This window comes from Monodon monoceros, unplaced genomic scaffold (assembly GCF_005190385.1).
Source record: "Monodon monoceros isolate NGI ecotype Baffin Bay Population unplaced genomic scaffold, NGI_Narwhal_1 Super_Scaffold_10, whole genome shotgun sequence".
Lineage (NCBI taxonomy): Eukaryota > Metazoa > Chordata > Mammalia > Artiodactyla > Monodontidae > Monodon > Monodon monoceros.
Genome location: NW_021703766.1, coordinates 54,340,464 through 54,363,692, shown reverse-complemented (window position 1 = coordinate 54,363,692; position 23,229 = coordinate 54,340,464). Strand labels below are relative to the sequence as shown.

Below are 23,229 nucleotides of genomic sequence, written 5' to 3'. Positions count from 1 at the left end.
ATCCAGCCTTCTGGCCATGAGTTTGAATCCTTTTCTTTGGGCTTTAAAAAAAAAACAAAAAAAGACAATTACACAGAAAAGTACATACAATAGGATTCCATTTACATGAAGTTCAAACCTAAGCAAAATGAAACAAGCTTTTTTTAAAAAGGACAGAATTTTAGTTTGTAAAACTGTGAAGAAGAGATAAGGAATGATTTAGTCAAAAGTCAGGGTGTGGCTGTTTATCTGTGAGAGTTGTGCCTTAAGGTGGGGATATTAGTAAGGAAATACCAGCAGTTTCCAAGATACTAGTTCTTTTCCTTAGCCTGGGTTCTGAGATTAGTGGGTGTTTTTAATTTTAATTCTTTCAATGGGATGTTGAGTGTGCATTTAAGAGAATCAAACTCGGACTATTCATACAGTTGTATCCATAAGTCAGCACATACATGGTGCACTTCACATTTAAAAATAAATGTTTGCGGAATAAAAAACCCTACACATTTGGGTGTCGGGTGAAATGTTAGCAATAGGTGAATCTGAATAGAGTATGTGGGTCTTCTATACGCTATTCTGGTTCTTGTAACTTCTCTGTAAGTCTGAGATTATGTTCAAAAAAGTAAATGTAAACAACAAGGACAGAAAAGGTGGTAGATTTCAAGAAGCTTCTATTTCCCTTCACTTCAAAAAATATGAGGTGGGGGCTTCCCTGGTGGCGCAGTGGTTGAGAGTACGCCTGCCAATGCAGGGGACGCGGGTTCGTGCCCCGGTCCGGGAGGATCCCACATGCCGCGGAGCGTCTGGGCCCGTGAGCCATGGCCGCTGAGCCTGCGCGTCCAGAGCCTGTGCTCCGCAACGGGAGAGGCCACAGCAGTGAGAGGCCCGCGTACTGCAAAGAAAAAAAAAAAAAAAAAAATGAGGTGACCAGATGCAAATTGATAAATTATCCCATAGTATAATGTGATTCCAGTTATTTGTCTCAGAGGGGTCTCTATTTCCTTCTCCCACTTTTGGAAAATCCACAAATATCCCAAGTGGGAAAGAGGGTGCAGAGTGAAGACCCCACTGGACCAAGAGTCATTCCCCCAAGACCAGAGGATCCCATCCCCAAGACAGACAACTCGGGGCTTCCCTGAGTCCACTGGGCACAAAGTCAAGTAGAAAAGAAAAATTGTTTGTGATCCCTTTTCCTAGCACTTATCTCACTTTATAACTACACATTCATTAGTGTGATTATGTGATTAATATCTGTTTCCATCACCAGACTTTCAGCCCAGCAGGGGTCCCTATACACTCTACTGTATGCCCAGCCCAAAGTGCCACTCAATAAATAATAGTGACAGCAAGACTGGTGGAGTTATGACCTGTGCCAGACAGTCTTCCAGGGGCTTTGCAGAGATTATTGCAGTGTTCACTCCTCACAGGGACTCTAGGAGGTAAGCGCTGCAATGAGCATGAGGAAACAGAGAGGGTAAGCAAGTTGTTCAAGCTATGAAAAGGGGGGCCAGGGTTTCATACCAGACAGTCCAGGTCCAGAGCCCACATTCTCAACCACAGCCGGACACTTCTTCTGCCCCTTGAATCAGAAGCGAATGCACATCCCCAGCTCTCCGCTCAGTATCCTTAGCATGATGCTGAGTTCCATGCATAAAGAAATAAAGAGGGGCTTCCCTGGTGGCGCAGTGGTTGAGAGTCCGCCTGCCGATGCAGGGGACACGGGTTCGTGCCCCGTTCCGGGAGGATCCCATATGCCGCAGAGCGGCTGGGCCCATGAGCCATGGCCACTGAGCCTGCGCGTCTGGAACCTGTGCTCCTCAACGGGAGAGGCCACAGCAGTGAGAGGCCCGAGTACCAAAAAAAAAAAAGAAATAAAGAGAATGTCCTGCCAGAGTGCCCCACTGAATCTGAGATGGGGTGCAGCCTCAGCTAATCAAGAAAGGGTTACCCCACACCTCTTGGATGACAAATGATCTCCTCGTGGAGGAAGCTGCTTCCAACCCTGGGACAAGTCATAATTACATTATAAATGTTACAAGACTTATGTAGTATAATATGTTGTATAAATATCATGTTTTATATATATAAGTATTATATTTACATAACAGGTTATATTGTATAAATATCATGTTACATATATATTTATATAATAAGTTATATAAATATCATGTTACATATATACGTATTATATTATTTATATAATATGTTATATTGTATAAATATTATATTACATCAGTGTGATCCTATGAATGCTCTATTTATATAATATGACAGAAAATATTAATATATTTTATATAAAGATTATAATGTATGTTATAATTATATATGATTATATAACATATGGTTGTATTTATAATTAGAGAAACACTTATGTGAATATACTAATATATTCTAATATCCATAATATCAATATAATAATCTGTTTATTATGATGTAATCATGTATTATATATAATATTGGTATAATATTATATAGAATTTTATATTAAAATATAGTATATTCTGTTAGAATTTTATATTATAATATAAATCTTCTACTTTATTAAATATATTAATTTTACAATATTACATTTATTAATTGAATTTATAGTAAATATTTAAAATTATATATATTTTATGTAATATATAATATATATAATTACACATATAATGTATAATTAAATATAGAAGCATTTAAGAGAACCACACTCACAATATTTGCATTCATAAGATGGCACATATTCCATATTTTAAATATTTTTAAATGTTTAAGAGACTTTGGCCTTTGAGATCAGCTTCAGCAATTCCTATCTAATTGAAGAATTCATTCGAGTTGTGATTTTTGAGGTGAAATACATACACTGGTCTTCATGAGAGGAGGCTGGGCCCTTGGGCTGAAGGATTTCAACCCTTGACACCAGGTCTGCATGGCCTGGTTACTGTTAGTTGTGGTTGAACAGCTTCTACCAATATTCTGTTCATAATGATACGTATATTCTCTAAGATGATGTACACTTCCTCTACAGCAAGTCCTGAGCCCTCCTAGGAATTTCCTTTCACTTCCATATTCCTACCAACAGTCTTGTCAAGGCGATCATGGCTGTTTCTAGCATGCACCTCAAAACACCTCCAGCTTCTACCCATTCCCTAATTCCAAAGCCACTTCTACATTTTTAGGTACTTGTTGCAGCAGAACCCCACTTCCAGGGACTAACAGGTGTATCAGCTTGCTAGGGCTGCCCTAACAGAGTACCACAGACTGGGGGACTTAAACAACAGAAATGCACAGTCTCACGGTTCTGGAGGCTGGAAGTCCAAGATCACAGTGTCTGCAGGGCTGGTTCCTTCTGGGGGCTGCAAGGGAGAATCTGTTCTAGGCACCTCTCCTTGGCTGGTAGACGGTCATCTTCTCCCTGTGTCTCTTCACCTCATCTTCCCTCTGCATGTATCAGTGTCCTAATCTCTCCATATAAGGACACAAGTCCTATTGGATTAGGGCCCACCCTAATGACCTCATTTTCACTTGGTCACATCTGCAAAGACCCTATCTGCAAATGAAGTCAATTATGAGGTCCTGGTGGTTAGGACCCCAACAAATACTTTCAGGAGGGACCCCTTCAATCCATAACAGTGTTTGTGTTCCAAACTGTTGAGTTTTCTGTCACTCTCTATGGGTTCATTGACATGTGACTTTGGGGCTGACAAGTAGCATGTAGTGGGTTTCTGGAGAGCACAAGTGACCCCTTTTCTCTACCCTGGAGTGTACAAATCACAACGGACTCCAAATCAAAGTTGTTAAATTTCCAAACCTTTAATCCCAAATCAGGCCACAGTGAGGTCAGACCCAGAGATTCTCTCCTCCCCCATTCCCCTGTTTCCCTGGAGGAAGTCTCTCCCACAAGCAAATACATCCAAATCTGTGGAACAAATAGATCCAACTCCCCCCCCAGACCCCCCGTCCCCTCCCCCCCCCCACTCCCTAGTTACCCCATCAGGTCCCCACCAGCCTTCCCTGGGGATCCTCGTTTGCAAAAATCCTCTCCCCGTCCCACTCCTAAGCAACCCAAATTCAGCCCCCGAGAAAGACATATTTACAGAGAAAAAAGATGAGGGCGTGAGGGGCAGTTCTGTGCAAAGAGCATGGGCCCCCAGAGCAGGGAGAACACAGTTTCTCTAGGACATGGGGCAAAAGATTCTGAGGGGCACAATGGAGAAAGGCGAAGGGTTTGGGAGTTGCTTAGAGAAAGCACAACGATGACCCTAGGTGGCCCTGTGCCCCCACTTGGGACAGAGGGAGCCCCAGGGCCAGGGAGGCAGGGTGAGCAGGAAAAAGAAGCCACTCGCCAGGATCAGGACCAAGCCGGCCCCCACGCCACAGCCCAGAGACCAGGAGTATTCATAGGTCAGGGCCGGGGACGGGGGAGGCTCAGGGCTAACTCCCTGCAGCAAGGCTTGCACGGAATGGCGGAACACCTCCAGGCTGACCAGAAGCAGCAGGCCTGTGGGGAGAGGAGAACAGATGTGGCCCTCAGGCCCCTGGGGTCCCCAACGGAGGTCTGAGCCTCTCCCCCAATATACCCCATCACATGCTTACTCAGACAAGAAACCTGGGGGACCCCCTAGTGATAGGAACAGAGTAAAGGGACAAAGTAGGTGATTACATAGTTAATCCCACTAGGGGACTGTAAGTAAAGGAAAAAAAGCATGGGAGACCCCTGTAAGTTAATGATCGCTCAAGAAAGCAGGTTCGCTTAACCACAAAACCAAGCAGGCTCGCTTAGCAACACAACCATGCAACAGAAGCCTGAGACATGCCCCCAGACAATGAAACAATGGTGAAATAAGACCCACATCCTGCCCAGAGAGGCTTGATTCCTAAGGTAATGCTCCTCTGCGCACATTAAAAACAAAAATATAAGGAAAAGTTGACATTGTGCTGAAAGTTGAGATGATTCATCATATTCTAGTATGCGCTACCGCCTTTTTGCTCATTTCCATTGGGCCATGACAGTCCCAGTTTGACCACGTAGGGACAAGAAAACCCTCCCGCCTGACTTGGAGGCAGAGCTGATGATGGAAGCTTGACGTCTACTCAAGAATGAGGAAGGAGGTGGTCTTCTCCCCCTCCCCACCCTCCTTTGATTATAAAACTCTAGCCCACTAACTTCTCGGCGTGGCACCCTCTAGCTCACCCGCTTGTAAGGCGCACAAGCATCTTATTCTAATAAATCACTTCTTATCTATCACTTGGCCTCTCGCTGAATTCTTTCTGTGCTGAGACATAAAGAACCGGAGCTCCTCGGAGACCCCCGAGATGCATTTCTGCAGTTTCACCAGCACCTCCTCAACTACTGCTTATTAAGCACCTACTCTATAGCAGGCACGATTTTAGACGCTGGAGAGAAAGAAAGAACAAGACACAAATTCAGAGAGACAGAAAGTAGAAGGTGGGTGCGGGGGTGGGGAAGAGGAATGGGGAGTTGGTGTTTCATGGGGGCGGAGTTTTAATTGGTGAAGATGCAAAAGTTCTGGCGATGGATGGTGGTGATGGCTGCGCAACTGCCTGAATGGACTTAACGCCACAGAAGTGGACACTTAAAAATGGTTCAAATGGTAAGTTTTATGTTAATGTGTCTTTCACCACTTAAGAAAAGAACAAAGCAAACCAAGGAATCAAGAATCACAAAAGTCAAATTAAGACTCCATTCAGACTTGAGTAAAGAGGGATGATGGAATCTAAATTGAAACCATAGAAGCAGAGAGCAGAATGGTGGCTGCCGGGGACTGAGCGGAGGGGGAAAATGGGGAGACTGCTGCCAGTCTGAAGAGGAATAAATTCTGGAGATCTAAGGTACAGCATGGTGACTATAGTTAATAATACTGTGTCCATAAAATTTGCTAAGAGAGTAGATCTTAAATGTTCTCACTGCAAAAAACAAGTTACTATGTGAGGTGATGAATGTGTTAACTTGTTTGATTGTGTTGAGCACCTCATGATGTATATCAAAATATATGAAAACATCAAGCTGTAGGGGACTTCCCTAGCGGTCTAGTGATTCGGACTCAGCACTTTCACTGCCATGGCCCAGGTTCAATCCCTGGTCAGGGAACTGAGATCCTGCAAGTTGTATACCTTATATACAATTGTGTATACATATATATATACATATATGTGTGTGCATATATATATACACACACACAATTTATACTTGTCAATCATATCCCAATAAAGTTGAAAAGAAAAGAGAGTGATGGTGGATTACAAAACGGAAAGAAAATCAGTCATGTAATGCAATTTGATTAAAGAAAAAGAAAGGAACAAGACAGACCAAAGAACCCTAACCTGACAGAACCTATGTTCTACTTGGAGGAGACAAATGGTACACAAATAAACCAAGGCTTGAAAAACTCAAATGTCTCCAATAGACAATGAGAAAGTCCAAACAAGTGAGCAGGCAGGTGCGGTGGGGACCATGACAAAGCATAGCCCAAACCCGGCTCCAGCCAACTGCAGCCCGTCAGAAACGGCGGCTTAGTAGACCAGGTCTTCTGAGTTTTCAAGAACAGCTAGCATTTTTTTAAACGATTATGATTTTTACGGGAATTCACCCAGTCTTTAAATATTGGCTCAGAGAAATCTTTAGACGCTGCCCGCCAAACAAAGGACATTTATGGGCCGTCGCTGGCCTGCGGGCGACCAGGTTGTAACTGCCAAAGTAAACATGTGAGAAGACAGGATAATTTCAGACGGTGATGCACGCTAGGAAGGAGATAAAAACAGAGTGGTGGGAAGGGCCGTGACATCCAGGGGTGGGGCTGGGGCTTTACATGGTGTCATCAGAAAAGCCATTGGAGCTGAGACCCAAATGGACGAAAAGAAGCCAGCCATGCACAAAACAGCAATGGCTATTCTGGGCAGAAGGAATGGCTGGTGCAAAGGCTTTGCGGTAGGGTGGAGTAGAGTGTGTTAGAGGGAAGAAAAGAAAAGTCAGTGCAGCGGAGCAAAGAGGATGGGGGAGGGGAGGGGGGTGGTGGGCAGCGGAAGTACAGAGGTGGGCGGAGTAAGATCACGTAGGACCCTCCAATGGTCATGCATGGCTCATGCATCCTGGCTGCCTCCCCTCTCAGGCCCCAGAGTCTGACTTCAACCTTGATCTCTGAACTTCCTTCCTCCCTACACTCCCAGTTTCCCCATGGTTTTGTTTTTTAACTTTTTTTAAAAACTTAATTTATTTCATTTTATTTATTTTTTATTTTTGGCTGTGTTGGGTCTTCGTTGTTGCGTGCAGGCTTTCTCTAGTTGCAGTGAGCAGGGGCTATCTTCGTTGCAGTGCGCGGGCTTCTCATTGTGGTGGCTTCTCTTGTTGCGGAGCACGGGCTCTAGGCGTGCAGGCTTCAGTAGTTGTGGCACCCGGGCTTCAGTAGTTGTGGCTTGCAGGCTCAGTAGTTGTGGCTTGCAGGCTTAGTTGCTCTGAGGCATGTAGGATCTTCCCAGACCAGGGATTGAACCTGTGTCCCCTGCATTGGCAGGCAGATTCTTAACCACTGTGCCACCGGGGAAGCCCTCCCCCATGGTTTTAAGTCAGGGGCCTGGAGAATACAGCCTGGAGTCTGCGTAGCATGGCTCAGTGGTCCCTTTGTGATCCTTTCTTGACCTCATGCAGGTCAGCATCAGAGCACTGGAGGTGGAAAAGCATCTGTACGAGGGAGCGACACCATCCAGTCCCCTTCATTCCACTGCTAATTCATGCATTCTCTCATTCAGTCAATAGATCTTAATTGAACTCTCATTATAAAATATATATAAAATACAAGAACAAAACTAGGGACTTCCCTGGCGGTCCAGTGGTTAAGACTCCGTGCTCCCAATGCAGGGGGCACGGGTTCGATCCCTGATCGGGGAACTAAGATCCTGCATGCCACACAGCACGGCCCAGAAAAAAAAAAAAAAAACCTAATGAAGGGGCTGTCCTCCTGGAAATTCACCCCAAAAGGGGAGATGGACAAAAATCAGGTAAATGTATTGATGTGGGTTGAACTGCATCCCCCCAAAAGTTCACACATTGGGGTCCTGATCCCCAGGGCCTTGGAATATGACTAGGGTCTTTAAAGAGGTAATTCACTTAAAATGAGGTCACTAGGGTGGGCCTTGATCCAGTATGTCTGGTGCCCTTATAAGAAGAGGAGATTAGGACACAGACAAGCATGGGGAAGGACCATGTGAGGACACTGGGAGAAGACAGCCATCTACATGCCAAGGAGATTGGCCTCAGAAGGAACCAAACCTGCTGACATGTTGATCTCGGACTTCCAGCCTCCAGAACTGTGAGAAAATACATTTCTGGTGTATAAGGCACCCAGTCTGTGGTACTTTGTTATGGCAGCCCTAGCAAACAAAGGCATACATAAATGCATAATTTCAGGTAGTGATCAATTCTACGAAGAAAAATAAGGCAAGGTAGGGACACAGCAGGGAAGGGGTCTACTTTAGACAAGGTGGCCAACAATGGTCTTTCTGAGGAGGTGACATATGATCAGCGGCTGAAATGGTCTGCAGAAATGAGACATGGGAAGAGCTGGCGGAAGAGCATTCCAGGCTGAGGGGACAGCAGTGCAGAATGCTCTGAGGAGGGAATGAACTTGGAGGGTCTGAGAACAGCAAAGAGGTTAATATGGACAGAACAGAGAGAACAAATGGTAAGAGGTGAAGTCTCACGTAGGAGCCAGACCACATAAGACCTCGCAGCCACGTTATTCTAGTGGTGGAAATTCATCCGTGGCTTTCGATCTAGGTAGGAACCACAATATGATTTATGGTTTTAAAATGTCACTAACTCCAGGGCTTCCCTGGTGGCGCAGTGGATGAGAGTCTGCCTGCCGGTGCAGGGGACACGGGTTCGTGCCCTGGTCTGGGAAGATCCCACATGCCGCAGAGCGGCTGGGCCCATGAGCCATGGCCGCTGAGCCTGCGCGTCTGGAGTCTGTGCTCCGCAACGGGAGAGGCCACAACAGTGAGAGGCCCGTGTACTGCAAAAAAAAAAAAAAAAAAAAAAAATGTCACTAACTCCAAAACAAGAGGCAGGTAGGATTTGACCATGGGCTGTAGTTTGTGGAGCTCTGGCTTTGACACACTAGCTTTGCAACAAGAATCTAACCAAATGCTCCCACATCTCACCTCTTCCACTAGACCTTATGAATGGGTATTATTATTATTATCCCCACTTTACAGATGGGAAAATTGAAGCCTAGAAAAGAGCCATGTGGGTTTGAGCCCAGACAGGTCTACTCCAAGACTCTTCTCTTAGGCACATCACTTTACCTTCTCCCTGATCGAACCTGACTTCCCTCGAATGACCTAGAAGGGCCCACGTGACCTGGCCCCTGCCTGTTTCTTCAGCCTCCTCTCAAGCTGCCCTTCCCATCCTACAGCAGTATGGAGTAGGACTTCTTTCAGGACTTTATTTTTGTTTTATTTTTTGGCTGTACCGCGTGGCATGCGGGATCTTAGTCACCCAGACCAGGGATTGAACCCGAGCCTCCTGCAGTGGAAGCGCGGCGGCCTAACCACTGGAGCGCCAGGGAAGTCCCATTCAGGACTTTAAATGCACCAAATTTGTTCAAGCCTGGAGACCTTTGTGCTTCTTGGAATAACTGTCTGCTTACCCCTCCCTGAGCCCACCTTACACATCCTCATTCTCTACAGAATTCCTTACTTGAATTACACTTCTTCTGAGAAGGCTTCCCTGACCACCACCAGTCAAGTCTCTGTTGGGTCTCCCTGTTATACATTTTCATTAGACTCTTTACTTTTCATTTATAGCATTTACCACAATTGGTAATTGTTAACATATATTAATTTATATGAGCATTATTTATCTGCCTAATTTCTATCTCCTCCCTGGGCTGGAATTTGGGACTCCAACCCAGATCTTTTGATTCCCTGTTGATTTCTTGGTTTGTCTTTTAAACCAGTATCCTCCTTACTCTCCATGCTCCAGCCTCACTGGCATTCTTTCAGGACTCGAAATCCACCGAACTCTTTCTAGCTTGGTTACCCATACTTTGATGTTTTAAGTGTCATCTCCTCAGAGAGCCTTTCTCTAATTCTGCTTTAAATGAAGTGCCCTCGTTATGCATCCTCACAGAACTCTACTTTTCCTTCATAGCACTTCCTGCAGTTTGTAATTGTGGGATGATTTGTATCATTTCTCTGTCCTTAACCAGATGATAATCTCGTTAAGGGCAGACACCTTTCTAATGAATAAATGAAAGACAGGGAATGACTGAATTTCCCCCTTTGTTTAGGAAGCTCTCTAAGGCACAAAACAATAATAAGAATGTGATTCCTAATAATTTCTATTCGAGTGTGCTCTTGAACATTCATATCTCCCTGTCTCCTTTATTTTTGTTTTCGTTTTGTCCGCGCGGAGCTTGTAGGATCTTAGTTCCCCAGCCAGGGATTGAACCCACGCCCTCTGCATTGAACCCATGCCCTCTGCAGTGAAAACGCAGAGTCCTAACCACTGGACCACCAGGGACCTCCCTTGACTCATCTTGCACCAAGCCTCTACTTCATTTGTTAACTAAGGTTACCATGTACATTTGCGCAAACTTTGCCCCGCTCTGTGCTCTGATCTCCATTCTGTTCATTCATCTTCTTTTAAACTTGCCAAGTCTTTTACAGACTACATATATGCTATCCCATCACCACTATTACCATATCAAGGGCATCACCAACATTACCACCACAACAACAAACATCACCAACATGGCCACCACTACTGTCAACTCCATATTCTGACTGGATAATTTCTGTTCCTCCTTCGATTGTCAGCCTAAATATCACTTTCTCAGGAAGTTTCTCTGACAAGCCCCCCAACCCCAGTGTGTACCCCTTATATGCTTTATTGTAACTCTCATCACAATTATAGTTGGATTATTATATGTGTAATTGTTGGTTACTGTCTATCTCTGTCAGAATCTAGGCTCTATGAGGGCAGACACAGTGTCTGTCTTATTAATCTTATATCTCCAGCCCTTAGCTCAGTGCCTGGAACATAGTAGGTGCTCAGTAGATACACGAAAGATAAATAAATGAAGCTTATATAGTTTATGACTTATCTATCCACCTTAGAAAACATCTGATCCAATGAGGGTTACATTTCACAAGATGCAGAATTTTTTTGGACCCCCAACTCCAAAAATGCAACAGTTCTTGCAGACTCCAGGTCCAAATTTAAAAGAGTGTTTGGAGAACCTTCAATTCCCAGCCAACAACAGTGCTTGGACCATCCTCATATTTGAGCCTACTATAGGCCTTGTGCTTCCCAGCATGCAACAGTGCATGGGGACCTCCCTCAACGTCCCAGCTTGCAACAGTACTTGGGGACCCTAGATTCCAATCTAAAGAAGTCTTTGGAGACTCCCCAATTCCCAGTCAACAACAGAACTTAGAACTCTCCCATCTTTGAGACTTCTATAGCCTTTGAGCTTCCACCAATTCCCAGCACACAACAGTGTTTGGAGACCCAACCTCCCAGCCTACAACAGGGCTTGGAGGCCTCCCTCGACCTCCCAGCATGCAACAGTGCTTGGAAACCCAACTTCCCAGCATGCAACAGTGCTTGGAGACCTGACCTCCCAACATGCAATGGTGTTTGGAGACCCGACCTCCCAGCATGCAATGTCCTCAGTCTGCAGGCTCTCAACCCTCACCTGAGAGGCCAAAGCAGATGGCTCCAACCCGGAGCAGGAACTCTGCACCTTTGCTGAGCACCATGATGATACAGAGGCACCCCAGGGCCATGACTGCCAGGCCTAGCACTGCTATCACCGCAGCTGCCATATTTACCTCTGTGAGGAGGGGAAGGGGAAGTAGAGAATACAGGATGTAGGGAGTAGAGAGAACTCCCAGAAGATCCAGGACTAGAGAAGAATTTTCAAGTAGAAGATCATCCAGTTCAATGTTTTACTTATACTGTTGAAGGAAGAACTAAGACTCAGAAAGGGTCAGTTCATTGCTTAAGGTCACAGAGCAAAGAAAGGACAGAGCCAGAATTAGAAGGAGATGGGAATTACCAAGTATTACTTATGATCTGGTCACCATTTGTTTACCGGTGAGGAAACTGAGGCAGTGCGGTGTGTGGGAGACAACAGAGAAGGTGGTACATTACAGCAGAATGATCCAAGTCAGAACTCTCCCCTGCTACTTCCTGGCTGGAAGATTCTGGTAGAGTCACTGAACCTCTCTGAACCTCAGTTTCCTCCTCTGGAAAATCAAGATCAAAATCTCTACTTGACTGCTGTGAGGATTAGAAATCACATATGTAATGTACCCAGTGCATCACCTGGCACACAGCACTTGTTCCATATGTGTGCCCTGTGATTATTTTGCTATCCTAGGGGAGCACAGCGACTTGCCCAAGATCGCTTAGCACCAAGATAAGACAGAAAGGAGTGGAGAGGGTAAGTAGGTCCTCCATAAAGAGTCCTCCACTGTTTATGGAGGACCTACTATGTGCCAGGCACCATACTGCATATTTTAGCTGCATCATTTCATTAAATCCTTACAAAGACCAGATAAGGTTCATGACATACCACAGTTCTTTTACTAGTGGGGATATTGACATACTGACCGTAATTCCTTTACTGGTGGGGATACTGACATACTGGGGTGATGGAGAGACTGTGGTTAGAGTAGAAAGGGTAAAGCCTTAAAAGTTTTATTGTCCAGAATGGTAGACACTAGCCACGGAGGGTCTTTTAATTTTAAATGGATTTAAATTGAACAAAATTTAAAACTCAGTGTCTTAGTTGCACCGGCCACATGTGGCCAGTGGCTACCATATCGGTCAGTGCAGATACAGAACATTCCCAATCTCATGGAATATTTTATTGGAGAGCACTACTTTACATTTGGAATTATTTGGGTTCGAATCCTGCCTCTGCCTCTGCCACTTCCTGGGGAAATAAATTAAACCATTTATGGACTTGTGTTTTCTCATCTGGAAGATTAAGATAAAGCCCCTGCCCTGCAGGGTCATGGCAAGGACTGGAACTCTTATAAATGAAACACCCAGCGCTGTGTTTAGCACGTGGGAGATGCACACTTGTGAGATGTTAACGTACTATCCACAGAGAGGGGCTGGGACTTGCCCAAAGTAACACGGCATGTGGCAAAAGCAGAGCTGAGGCGGGAATGTTGGACACAGGGCTCTGGAGAACCACCTCTCTCCAAAGATGAGACCTCGCCAGGATTTAGGAGCTTGTGCCCATCCTGTGGCAAAGCAGAGAAGAGTACAATGCTATCAAGAACCCCCCTGGGATTAACGGACACAAACTACTATACATGAAATAGATAAGCAACAAGGACTTACTGTATAGCACAGGGAATTATAATACCTTTTAATAAACTATAAGAGAATATAATCTGAAAAAAATAACTGAATCACTTTGCTGTACACCTGAAACTAACACAATATTGGAAATAACTATACTTCAATTTACAAAAAAGAAAAAGAAAGAAAAGGAATCCTTTAGCGTGGTCAGCATATCCCCTCCACCGGGCAAAAAGTTCTTACCTTTCTTTGTGGTTCTCTGGAAGATGTGAGCATCCTCTCCCGTGGTGAAGAATTTAAAATAAGTGCAGTTTGCTTCTGTGGCAGCAGGAGAGAGAAAAAGAGAGGTAATGACATGGAGGCCCCTAGTGTAAGCTCAGGGCTGGACATTTAACATAGCTCACAATAACCTAGAAGTATGAAATTAACATCCCTGATAGAGAGAACTCATGCTCAGAGAAGTGAAACCACCTGCTATCACAGGAGCTGCGATTCAAATCCAGAGCTTTGAGGTCCAGATCTGCGGCCTTGAGTGGGCTATTGACCTCTCTGAGCTTCCAATTCTTCCTGTATAAAGTGAGTTAACAGTCTGTTTCCCGGCTCTGTCATATGAGTTTGTGTAGGGTCCAGTGAGAATACAAATGAATGGGCTTCCCTGGTGGCGCAGTGGTTGAGAGTCTGCCTGCCGAGGCAGGAAATACGGGTTCGTGCCCTGGTGCATGGAGGATCCCACAGGCCACGGAGCAGCTGGGTCCGTGAGCCATAGCCGCTGAGCCTGCGCGTCCGGAACCTGTGCTCCGCGACGGGAGAGGCCACAGCAGTGAGAGGCCCGCGTACCGCAAAATAAAAAAAAAAGAAAGAAATGGATAATCGCTTTATTTAACAAAGCACCCCAAGATCCAGGCAGAAGACTCAGAAGAGACTCTTGTTTTTTTTTTTTTTTTTTTGGTACGCAGGCCTCTCACTGCTGTGGCCTCTCCCGTCGCGGAGCACAGGCTCCGGACGCGCAGGCTCAGCGGCCATGGCTAACGGGCCCAGCCGCTCCGCGGCATGTGGGATCTTCCCGGAACGGGGCACAAACCCGCGTCCCCTGCCTCGCCAGGCAGACTCTCAACCACTGCGCCACCAGGGAAGCCCTCAGGAGAGATTCTTATCTCAGAAAGGATTCATGTATAGACTACACAAAGAACTCTTCCAGATCAGCAAGAAAAGAGAGATAACCCAACTGAAAACTGGGCAAAGGATATGAATAGTCAATTCATAGAAGAGGAAGCGTGGATTACTCACAAGTACATGAAGAGATGCTCCACCTCAGCAGGGATCACAGAAATGCAACTTAAATCAGCAGGACATGGCACTTTGGATCAGTTAGATGGGCAAATATTCAAAGGATAATGTCAAGCATTGGAAGGATAAGAGGAAACAGCTGGGGGTGTAAATGGGTACTAGCCTTTTTGGAAAGCACTCTGACATACTTTATGAAGTGAAGTATGTTTATCCCTATAACCCAACAGTTTCACTTCTGGGTATACATTCAGAAAAAAACCACGTGCAGGAACATATATGGGTTGCATCATGTTCATTGCTACACTGTTTATAATAATAGGGAGGTGGGGGGACGTCCCTGGGGGTCCAGTGGTTAGGACTCTGCGCTTCCACTGCAGTGGGCTTGGGCTCGATCCCTGGTCCGGGAACTAAGATCCCGAATGCCACACGGCACAGCCAAAAAGAAAGAAATAAATAAACAGGGAGTTGGAATCAACCTAGGTGCCCATCTCTACTGGAATAGACAAGGAAATGTGATGGGCAAGTCTCTGCAGCACCTAGTAGCCACAAACTAGACTAACAGAAAGCAGCACGGAAAGATCTGAGAAACAGTGTTGAGGAAAAAAATCGAAAATAGGAAAAAATCTATAGCACGATATCATTTATGGAAATTAAAATACATACATATATTAAAAACACTATTTTTCTAAGTTAAAACACACATCCATGGATGCATATCAAATGCATTAAAGAGATGAGTTAGGAAAGAATGGAAAAAAAGAATAAGGATGTGAAATAAAGCACATGAAGGATCTTGCAAAGGCTGGTAATGATTTTGTGGCAGAAAATGAAAAGTATGATTCATCCAAATTTGTGTACTTGAAGTTCAAGAAAGCCCACACTAAAAAAAAAAAAATGGTGCTTTCTAAATTGCATTTTAAGACCAGAACTTCCACAGAATTCACCTACTCCAACTTTCTCATTCCACAGATGGGGAAACTGAGGAAAGAACAGAGGGAAAGGGAGGAGAGAGGTCGAGAATAAGAGGGGTATTAAGAAATAGGGGACAGGTCAGGTGGTCTGGGGAAGTGGAAAGGAACTTTCCGAATTGAAGGGGGATGCTGAGGGACAAGAGATAAATTCCAGAGACAGGTGAGGTGGTGTGGGACACTCCACCTGGTACTGTCAAGGAAAGAAAAGGGCATGAGATGTCCTGGCAGGAGCAGTGGGAAATGTGAGTCCTGACCCCGCAGCAGCAAAAAGTAAAGGATGCTCTGTGCAGCAGAACAAACGGCGAGGATGCTATCTGCCACCAGTCGGTGGGGGGAAAGCGGTCTTCCTCTACAAGGGAAATGGGAGGTCTCAACTAGAGAATAAGAAGGTGTGATACATCTTTCTGAGAGAGTATGGGGTGTCTGGCATCCCATTTTGGCTACTAATGATTTAGGGCATCTTGTCTCTGACCCCAGAGGATATGGCATATCCCATTTGGAAAAGAGTAGGATATGGGTCACCCCCCTTTGGGATGTCCTTTGATGGGCCATGGGATGTGTGGGATATTTCTGAAATCTTGCAATTTGGGAGATGTCCTCTGAAGGGTCAGGATTGTGGGATGATGATGATGGTCCTTTAAGGAGACTGAAGCTCTTTCTGACCATTAGGGAGACATCAAGGGATGTGAGGGACCCCATATTATGCAGTCAGGTGGGGCGGGACAGCCCCCCCAGTGCAGTGAGGACCTTTGGGACATATTTATGGACTAGTGAGATGCAATACAGTGTCGCTGTTAAGAACAGAGATGACCAGGAACCCTCCTACACTGTTGGTGGGAATGTAAATTGGTGCAGCCACTATGAAGAACAGTATGGAGGTTCCTTAAAAAACTAAAAATAGAACTACCATATGACCCAGTAATCCCACTCCTGGGCATATATCCAGAGAAAACCATAATTCAAAAAGATACATGCACCCCAATGTTCGTTGCAGCACTGTTTACAATCGTCAGGACATGGAAGCAACCTAAATGTCTGTCAACAGAGGAATGGATAAAGAAGATGTGGTACATATATACAGTGGAATATTACTCAGCCATAAAAAAGAACAAAATAATGCCATTTGCAGCAACATGGATGGACCTAGAGACTGCCATACTGAGTGAAATAAGTCAGACACAGAAAGACAAATAGCATATGATATCGCTTATATGTGGAATCTAAAAAAAGGGTACAAATGAACTTATTTACAAAACGGAAGCAGAGTCACAGATGTAGGAAAAAAACTTATGGTAACCAGGAGATAAGGGGGGTAGGGATAAACTGGGATATACACACTACTATATATAAGATAAATAAATAATAAGAACCTACTGTATAGCACAGGGAACTCTACTCAATACTCTGTAATGGCCTATATGGGAAAAGAATCTACAAAAAGAGTGGATACATGTATATGTATAACTGATTCACTTTGCTGTACACCTGAAACTAACACAACATTGTAAATCAACTATACTCCAATACATTTTTTAACATTTTTTAAAATTTAAAAGAAAAAGAAAGAACAGAGATGACCAGGGTTCAAACCCCATATGACTAGCCTGGGTGCATAGACTGTGACATTTGTATTTCTTGCTCCTCATTTTGGGGAGGATAATAACTACTCATAGCGTTGCTATGAGGATTGATGAGTTCATGCAAGTGAAATACTTAGAACAGAGCCGGGCACTACATTAGCATCTAATATTTTTTATTGCCAGAGTATCCCACTTGTCAAAAATTTGGGAACTTCCTGCTTGAGGCTCTGAGGGGTGAGAATTAGCCAGTCTGCATGCTGACTGGGTGGTACCTCAGATAACAAGGGTGCTTGGCATCCCACTTTGTTATCAAAGGCTTGGAACATCCTTATTTGGACCCTAGGGATGTAACAGATCACATCCGGAAAAGTGAAGGAGGAGGGAAATCCCATCTGGATCCCAGAGGGATAGATCTTCTTTGAGGGGTACTGAGATTATAGGACATCCTTTGGAGAGGAAAGAGTGTTGCAGATGCCATACGGGTGACCAAGCATGCGACATCCTAAATGGGCTCTGAGCGGTGTCAGATAGTTTCCTTGGGTCAGTAGAGGTGGAGTGAGATCCCATTCCTGTCCCCTAGGCGTATAGGATGTCTCTCTGGTATAAGTTTAGGGCATGGCGTGGCCTGTCTGGGAGAGTAAGAGGTACGGGATAGCTCTCTGGCATGGGTATGGGTGAAACAGCCACTCTGTAGGGAAGTGAGGGGTGTTGGGGTGCCTGGAAGAGAAAATGAGAAGGGCTGGAGTGTCCAGTTGGGGAATTTGAGGTGAAATGGGTAGGAAATGAAGCAGATTTTCCAGGAAGCACAAGGTCTGCCCTGGGATGTTGGGAGGTCTTTGGTGAGAGCCGTTTGGTGGAATCGGCAGGAGGGAACAGCATACTTTGGGGTGGGCATCAAGGTGGTCTTTCTCCCCAGGGCCCACAGGATTGGGGGTGCAGGCTGTCTCCAGTGTGGGGAGAGCAAGCTGACACCAGGAACCCAGAGTCTTTCTCTAAGGGTGCAGGCTGTCTCAGGGGCGCGAGCGTTTCTGGGAGACAAAGGCTGTCTGAGGGCACCAGCTGTGTCCGGAGTCATCGGCTGGGTCCGGGGGCACAGGCTGTGTGCAGAGGCACAAGGTTTCTCTAGGAACATGGGCTTGCTGGGGGTACAGGCTGGTCTGGGGACACAGAAATGTCTGGGATCACACGCTGTGCTGGGAGCATAGGAGCTCTGGAGGTCATAGGACAGTTTGAGAGCACCGGCTGGTCTGGAGGTACAGGCTGGTCTAGGAGCACAGACGGGTTTGGGGGAACAGGCTGCTCTGGGGGCAGAGGCTGGTCTAGAGCTACAGACTGGCCTGGGGGTGCAGGCTAGTTTGGGGGTACAGACTCCCTCTCTGCACAGTTTGTGCCTGGGGCAGAGGCTGTCCCCGGAGCACAGGTTGATGTGGGTAGGGGCGCATTCTGAGGGTGCAAGCTCTCTCTCCTCGGGGCTCAGGCACGGGTTTCTCAGACACGTGATACAAGCCCTGCGCGGGGGCGGCGGCCTCTCACCTCCGGGCAGCTCCGCTGGGCCGCAGGTGTCTCTGCCGGCGGGCACGTCCGCCTGCCACAGTCGCTTGGTGCACATCTTCCAGAGCCCCAGGTGGGCAGCATCACAGACGGCACTGCCGTTGTCCCTGTAGGTGTTGAGTTCCACCCAGAACTCGGTGCCCACGGCCAGCACTGCCAGCGTGGCACCAACGGAGGTCAGCAGCAGCGCCAGCTTGATCTTCCCCTCGTGCTCAGGGGTCATCCTGGCCTTGCGCGCCCCGTGAGCTCGCCGCCGGCGGTCCTCCTCGTGCATGAAGAAGTTGGACCACATCATCATCCTCGTCGCGGGCGATAGGGCCCAGGTGCGGAAGAGGCAGAGCTGAGGCGGGCTCCTGAGGGGTGGGAGTGGGGAGGGAAGCGCCTGGGGTCTTGAAGCAGGTGAGGGGCTCAGTTTCCACTGGTCTGTGAAATGGGAAGATCTGAATCCTCCCTGGAACCTCAAATGAGGAAATCGAGGTCACTTTTGGGACCTAGATCCTCTGCTGGGAACCCTCTGAGGTTCAGAGAAGAGCCTGGGGTACCCACAGAAGCTCAGCAAAGAAGATGAGACTAGAGATAAAGCTAGGTTCCCCCAGCCTCACGGCTAGAACCTGGGTACCCAGGAGGGGGGCCTGAGAGCTCCAGAAGCAGGAGAACTGAGTGTCAGCTGAAGCTCTGAGGGGCTGCTCTGGGGTCCCCACTGGAGGGAATCACCAAAGGGAAGCTGTGTTTCCTTGGGGGAAGGGAATCCGAGCTTCCCACTAGGGCTCAAAGTTTGAGATACACAGGAAGGGGAGCTGAGGTCCTCTCTGTGTTTGAGAGGAGATGCTTCCTGGCTTCTTTGGGGCTCAGAGTCTGGTGAAGGAGAAGTTGGGTCCGCCCTGGGGTTCAGAAGAGGAAAAATTGGGGCGCAGGGAGTTCAGAAGGGGAGGTCAGAATTACTTCTGAGTCTCAGAGAGGCAGTAGGATTCCCCCAACTTTCACAGGGGGGACCAGCAGAGTCCTGGCTGGGGTTCAGAGACAGGAGGCTGGGGACCTGCTGGAATTCAGGAAGAGGGGAGGGGGGTCTCCCTGGCCATTCAGAGAAAAGACCAGAGAAGGTCTGCCCTAGGGGCTGAGAGAAAGGGGCTGAGGGACACCCCCAAGGCTCAGGAGGGGGACCTGGGGTCCCTGCTGGGGCTCAGATGAAGGTGCTGTGGTCCGCAATGCGGCTCAGGAAATAGGGACCAAGTCCCCTCACGCGGCTCAAAGGACAACTGGGACCCGGAAGGGACTCGGTGTCCCTTTGGGATCACTCGGCTCCCCTCCCCCGGGCTCCCAGGGCCGGCCGGGTCGGGACGGCTCCAGGCTCAGCTCCAGGCCAGGCGCCTCCCTCAGGCCTCCCACCCCCGTCTCCTGGGTAGGGACCCCTCTCGCTCTCCTGCCTCTGCGCGGCGCCGACCCCAGCTCCGCGATGCCTCCGAGCCGTCGGTTCTGCACGCCACTGCCTCCGCCCGCCGGCCCGGCAGCTCCGCTCACTCCCAGCCTCGCCCCCATCCGCCCACCCCCTTCACCATCGCCGGCTATTTTGGGCTCGACCCGTAAATAACACCCGCACCTGTTGCCGCCGCCTGTTGCCATAGGGATCCCGGGTATTTTAAGGGAACGAGGGGCAGGGAGAAGGACGTCTGCCCTGGGAGGAGGGGCTGGGGGTCAGGTCCTGACCCGCTGGAGACCGAAAGGACTTTTACTTCCTTAAGGGGCAAGGGCGGGAGCTGAGGGTCCCATCTCCCAGCTGGCGGGAGAGGGGGCAGGGCGGGGAACCAGGAGTTTTGGTCCGGAGCAGGCCTGGCTGGGAACCCGAACTGCTCGGTCCAGGGGAAGAGGGGCGGGGAGGCAGGACTCCTGGGTATGAGGGAGGAGAAAGCTGGGGCCGGTGTCTTGGGTCCCTGAAAGAGAAGAAACTGGGGACTTTAACTCGTGAGACGGGAGGGAGGGGGCTGGAGGCCTGGACCCCTGGGTCTGAGGGGGGAGGGGCTGGGGGCCTGGACCCCTGGGTCTGAGGGAGGAGGGGCTGGGGGCCTGGACCCCTAGTCTGAGGAGGAGAAGACTGGGGCCCAAATCCCTTGCATCTTGAAGGATGGTAAGAGAGAGTCCCGGGCTGGGGTCCTCAGCTCCCCAGGAGGTGGAAAGGGCAGGCCTCAGGGAGAAGCTGGTGTCAGGGGCATGGGAACCAGAGCCACAGTCCTCTTCATCGAGTTTATTAGACGGGGCACCCCCGGGGGACCTTCCATGCAGTTTCAGCTCCCCCAGGGACAGGGACGGGGACAGCCGTGTGGAATGGCAGCAGGGCCTGATCTTTACCCCTTCACTCCCTCCCGCAGCCCCTCTGCGATGGCCCAGGGGGGACCCACCTTTCACCAACTCCTTTGCCCATGGTTGACGGCTCCAGCCGGCCCGGTGCATCCTAACCTTCTCTGTCCGCCGGGCGCCCTGTGCTGCTTCCGTTGGAGCATGCATGGCCCTGGGATGTGATTGCGATTGTGTACATCTGTGTCTGGCTCTCCCATAAGCCTCTGGCAGGGCTCGGGTGCAAGAGAACCCCATCTCATTGGCCTCAGCACCACCCAGCCCAAAATGCTACACAGGAGGCCTTAGGAAGTGTGCATAGGTGATCTGCATGAATGAATGAATGAGCAAATGGATGGACGGATGAAGGGAGATGGTGACACACAGACATCCCCTCCCAAGCTAGGGAAGGGCCCCCCTTCAAAGCACACCTCCCTCTGCATTCCGATTGGCCGCGCTGCCTGTCTTCAGATCTGAGTTCCCAGCTCTGAGATTGCAAGGCCTGGTGCCTGGAAGGCCTCAGGGACTATTTCTTAAATGAATGAGTGAAACCTGTTCTTTCCTTCACCTCACCGGGTATTCCCAGGCCTTGGCAGGACTCAGAGGGGAATCGGAGAAAGTGCCTGGTGCTGGCAGCAACGTGAAATGGGAGTCGGGCTGGGTGACATCCACCAGCGTCTCCATTCTGAGAAATCAGACACCTTCCTGCAGTGCCTCTGCCCTGCCTCCTGAATCCATCTTCCCCTCCCGGCCCTGGGCCTTCCCATCCTTCTCAATCTTGCCTGCTTTAATGGCTCTACTCCTTTCGGGAGTTATTTTTCTTTCTTCCATCTCCCTGTCTGCCAGCCTTCCTTTCTCTCCTTTCACAGAAAGGGTATGAACTTTCTTTGGTGGGAAAGTTCTTGTCACTTTCATACCAAAAGGATGGCTTGGCCTCCCTTTCCCTCCACCTCCCCTCCCACAATCTCTTCCTTCCACTCACTCAGGCAAAACTCCAGTTCCTACCGCTGCACGGCGATGACCTCGAGTCAGGGTCATGTTATCTTTGCTCCGCAGATCCTTTTCTGGTTCTCAGCACTGGCGTCTGCCTACTTCATGGTCACTCCTTGCCCCCTTAACTACATCTCCCTCCCTGCCCCCACCATGCAGATGGCCCCGAGTCTCTGGCCGGGTTCTTTCTCTGTCATCCACACTCATCTCCTAGGTCACCTCATCCAGTCCTGAGGCTTTAAATACGCTGTCTCCTATATGCTGACATTTCCAAAACTTATATTTCCAAGCATGACCTCTCCCCCAAGCTCCAGTCTCACATATCCAACTGGCTACCTGATACCCCAGCTTGGATTTCTCACAGGCCTCTCTTAACTTGTCATGGCCCGAGGAGGATGCTTGACCCCTCCCACCTGATCCCTTCCCCCAGTGACCCCTTTCCAGGCAACACATAGCAGCACCACCCAACTTCACACAGTTAAGAGTTTTTCTCTTCTCTCTGGTTTTTCTTTCCCTCCTCTGTTACATACGGTTCGCCACCACCATGGGCTTTGCCTCCAAAATCCCATTTCCTGTTCTTCCATTTTTCTCCACCCTCACCAGTTCCACATTGGTCCAGGCCACCATCAGCCTCAACTAGCCAAGGACGACAGCCTCTTAATTCCTTATTTCCAGCTTCACTCCTAAATCTATTCTCAGCGACGCGGTTCTGTTATTTTGTTTTGTTTTTATAAATGAAAACAGGAGCATGTCGTTCCTATGCCCATCCCATGGGGTCTAGAATAAAATTCCAATTTCTTCCCAGGGCTACAAGCCCCCACATGACAGGCCCCCGGCGCACGCTTCCGACCTCACCCCAATTTTCTCATCCTTGTTCATCTGCTCGCCATGGGGTCTCCTCAAAAATCGGCGACTCCTCAGGGCTTTTGTGGGGTCTCTGCTTGGCCAGAATGCTTGTCGCGTTCCTTTACTTCTCACAACCCACTGCTGTTACTGCTGCAGTGGGTTCTTCCTCAGGCTCCTCCCCTAAAGTCGCCACATCCTGCTTTGCTTTCCCCCCACCCCATCCCCACCTGTGCTGTGTGGCTTGCGGGATCTCAGTTCCCCCCACCAGGGATTGAACCTGGCCATGGCAGGGAAAGCCCGGAATCCTAACCACCAGGCTACCAGGGAACTCTCTTTCCTGCTTCATTTGAAAAACACTTCTCTGCAACTGAAATTCTTATATATA

The 23,229-nt window shown here is 48.1% G+C and overlaps 2 protein-coding genes across 4 annotated transcripts in view; one reads left to right on the top strand and one right to left on the bottom strand.

Moving 5' to 3' along the window:
* Positions 1 to 23,229, top strand: part of LOC114908066 (NACHT, LRR and PYD domains-containing protein 7-like) — a 582,624-nt gene that overhangs the window by 437,023 nt on the left and 122,372 nt on the right.
* CACNG6 (calcium voltage-gated channel auxiliary subunit gamma 6) lies at positions 4,206 to 18,978 on the bottom strand. Of its 3 annotated transcripts, XM_029245176.1 has the most exons (4): positions 18,663 to 18,978; positions 13,535 to 13,609; positions 11,670 to 11,807; positions 4,206 to 4,453 (listed from the first exon to the last, which is right to left on the bottom strand). In XM_029245176.1, the coding sequence occupies exons 1-4, from the start codon at positions 18,976 to 18,978 to the stop codon at positions 4,215 to 4,217; spliced, it is 768 nt and encodes a 255-aa protein (XP_029101009.1). In that variant the 3' UTR covers positions 4,206 to 4,214. The 3 variants fall into 3 exon arrangements, with proteins under 3 accessions (XP_029101009.1, XP_029101018.1, XP_029101027.1); XM_029245185.1 differs by lacking the exon at positions 11,670 to 11,807 and having other exon boundaries at positions 4,215 to 4,453; positions 18,663 to 18,975; XM_029245194.1 differs by lacking the exons at positions 11,670 to 11,807; positions 13,535 to 13,609 and having other exon boundaries at positions 4,215 to 4,453; positions 18,663 to 18,975.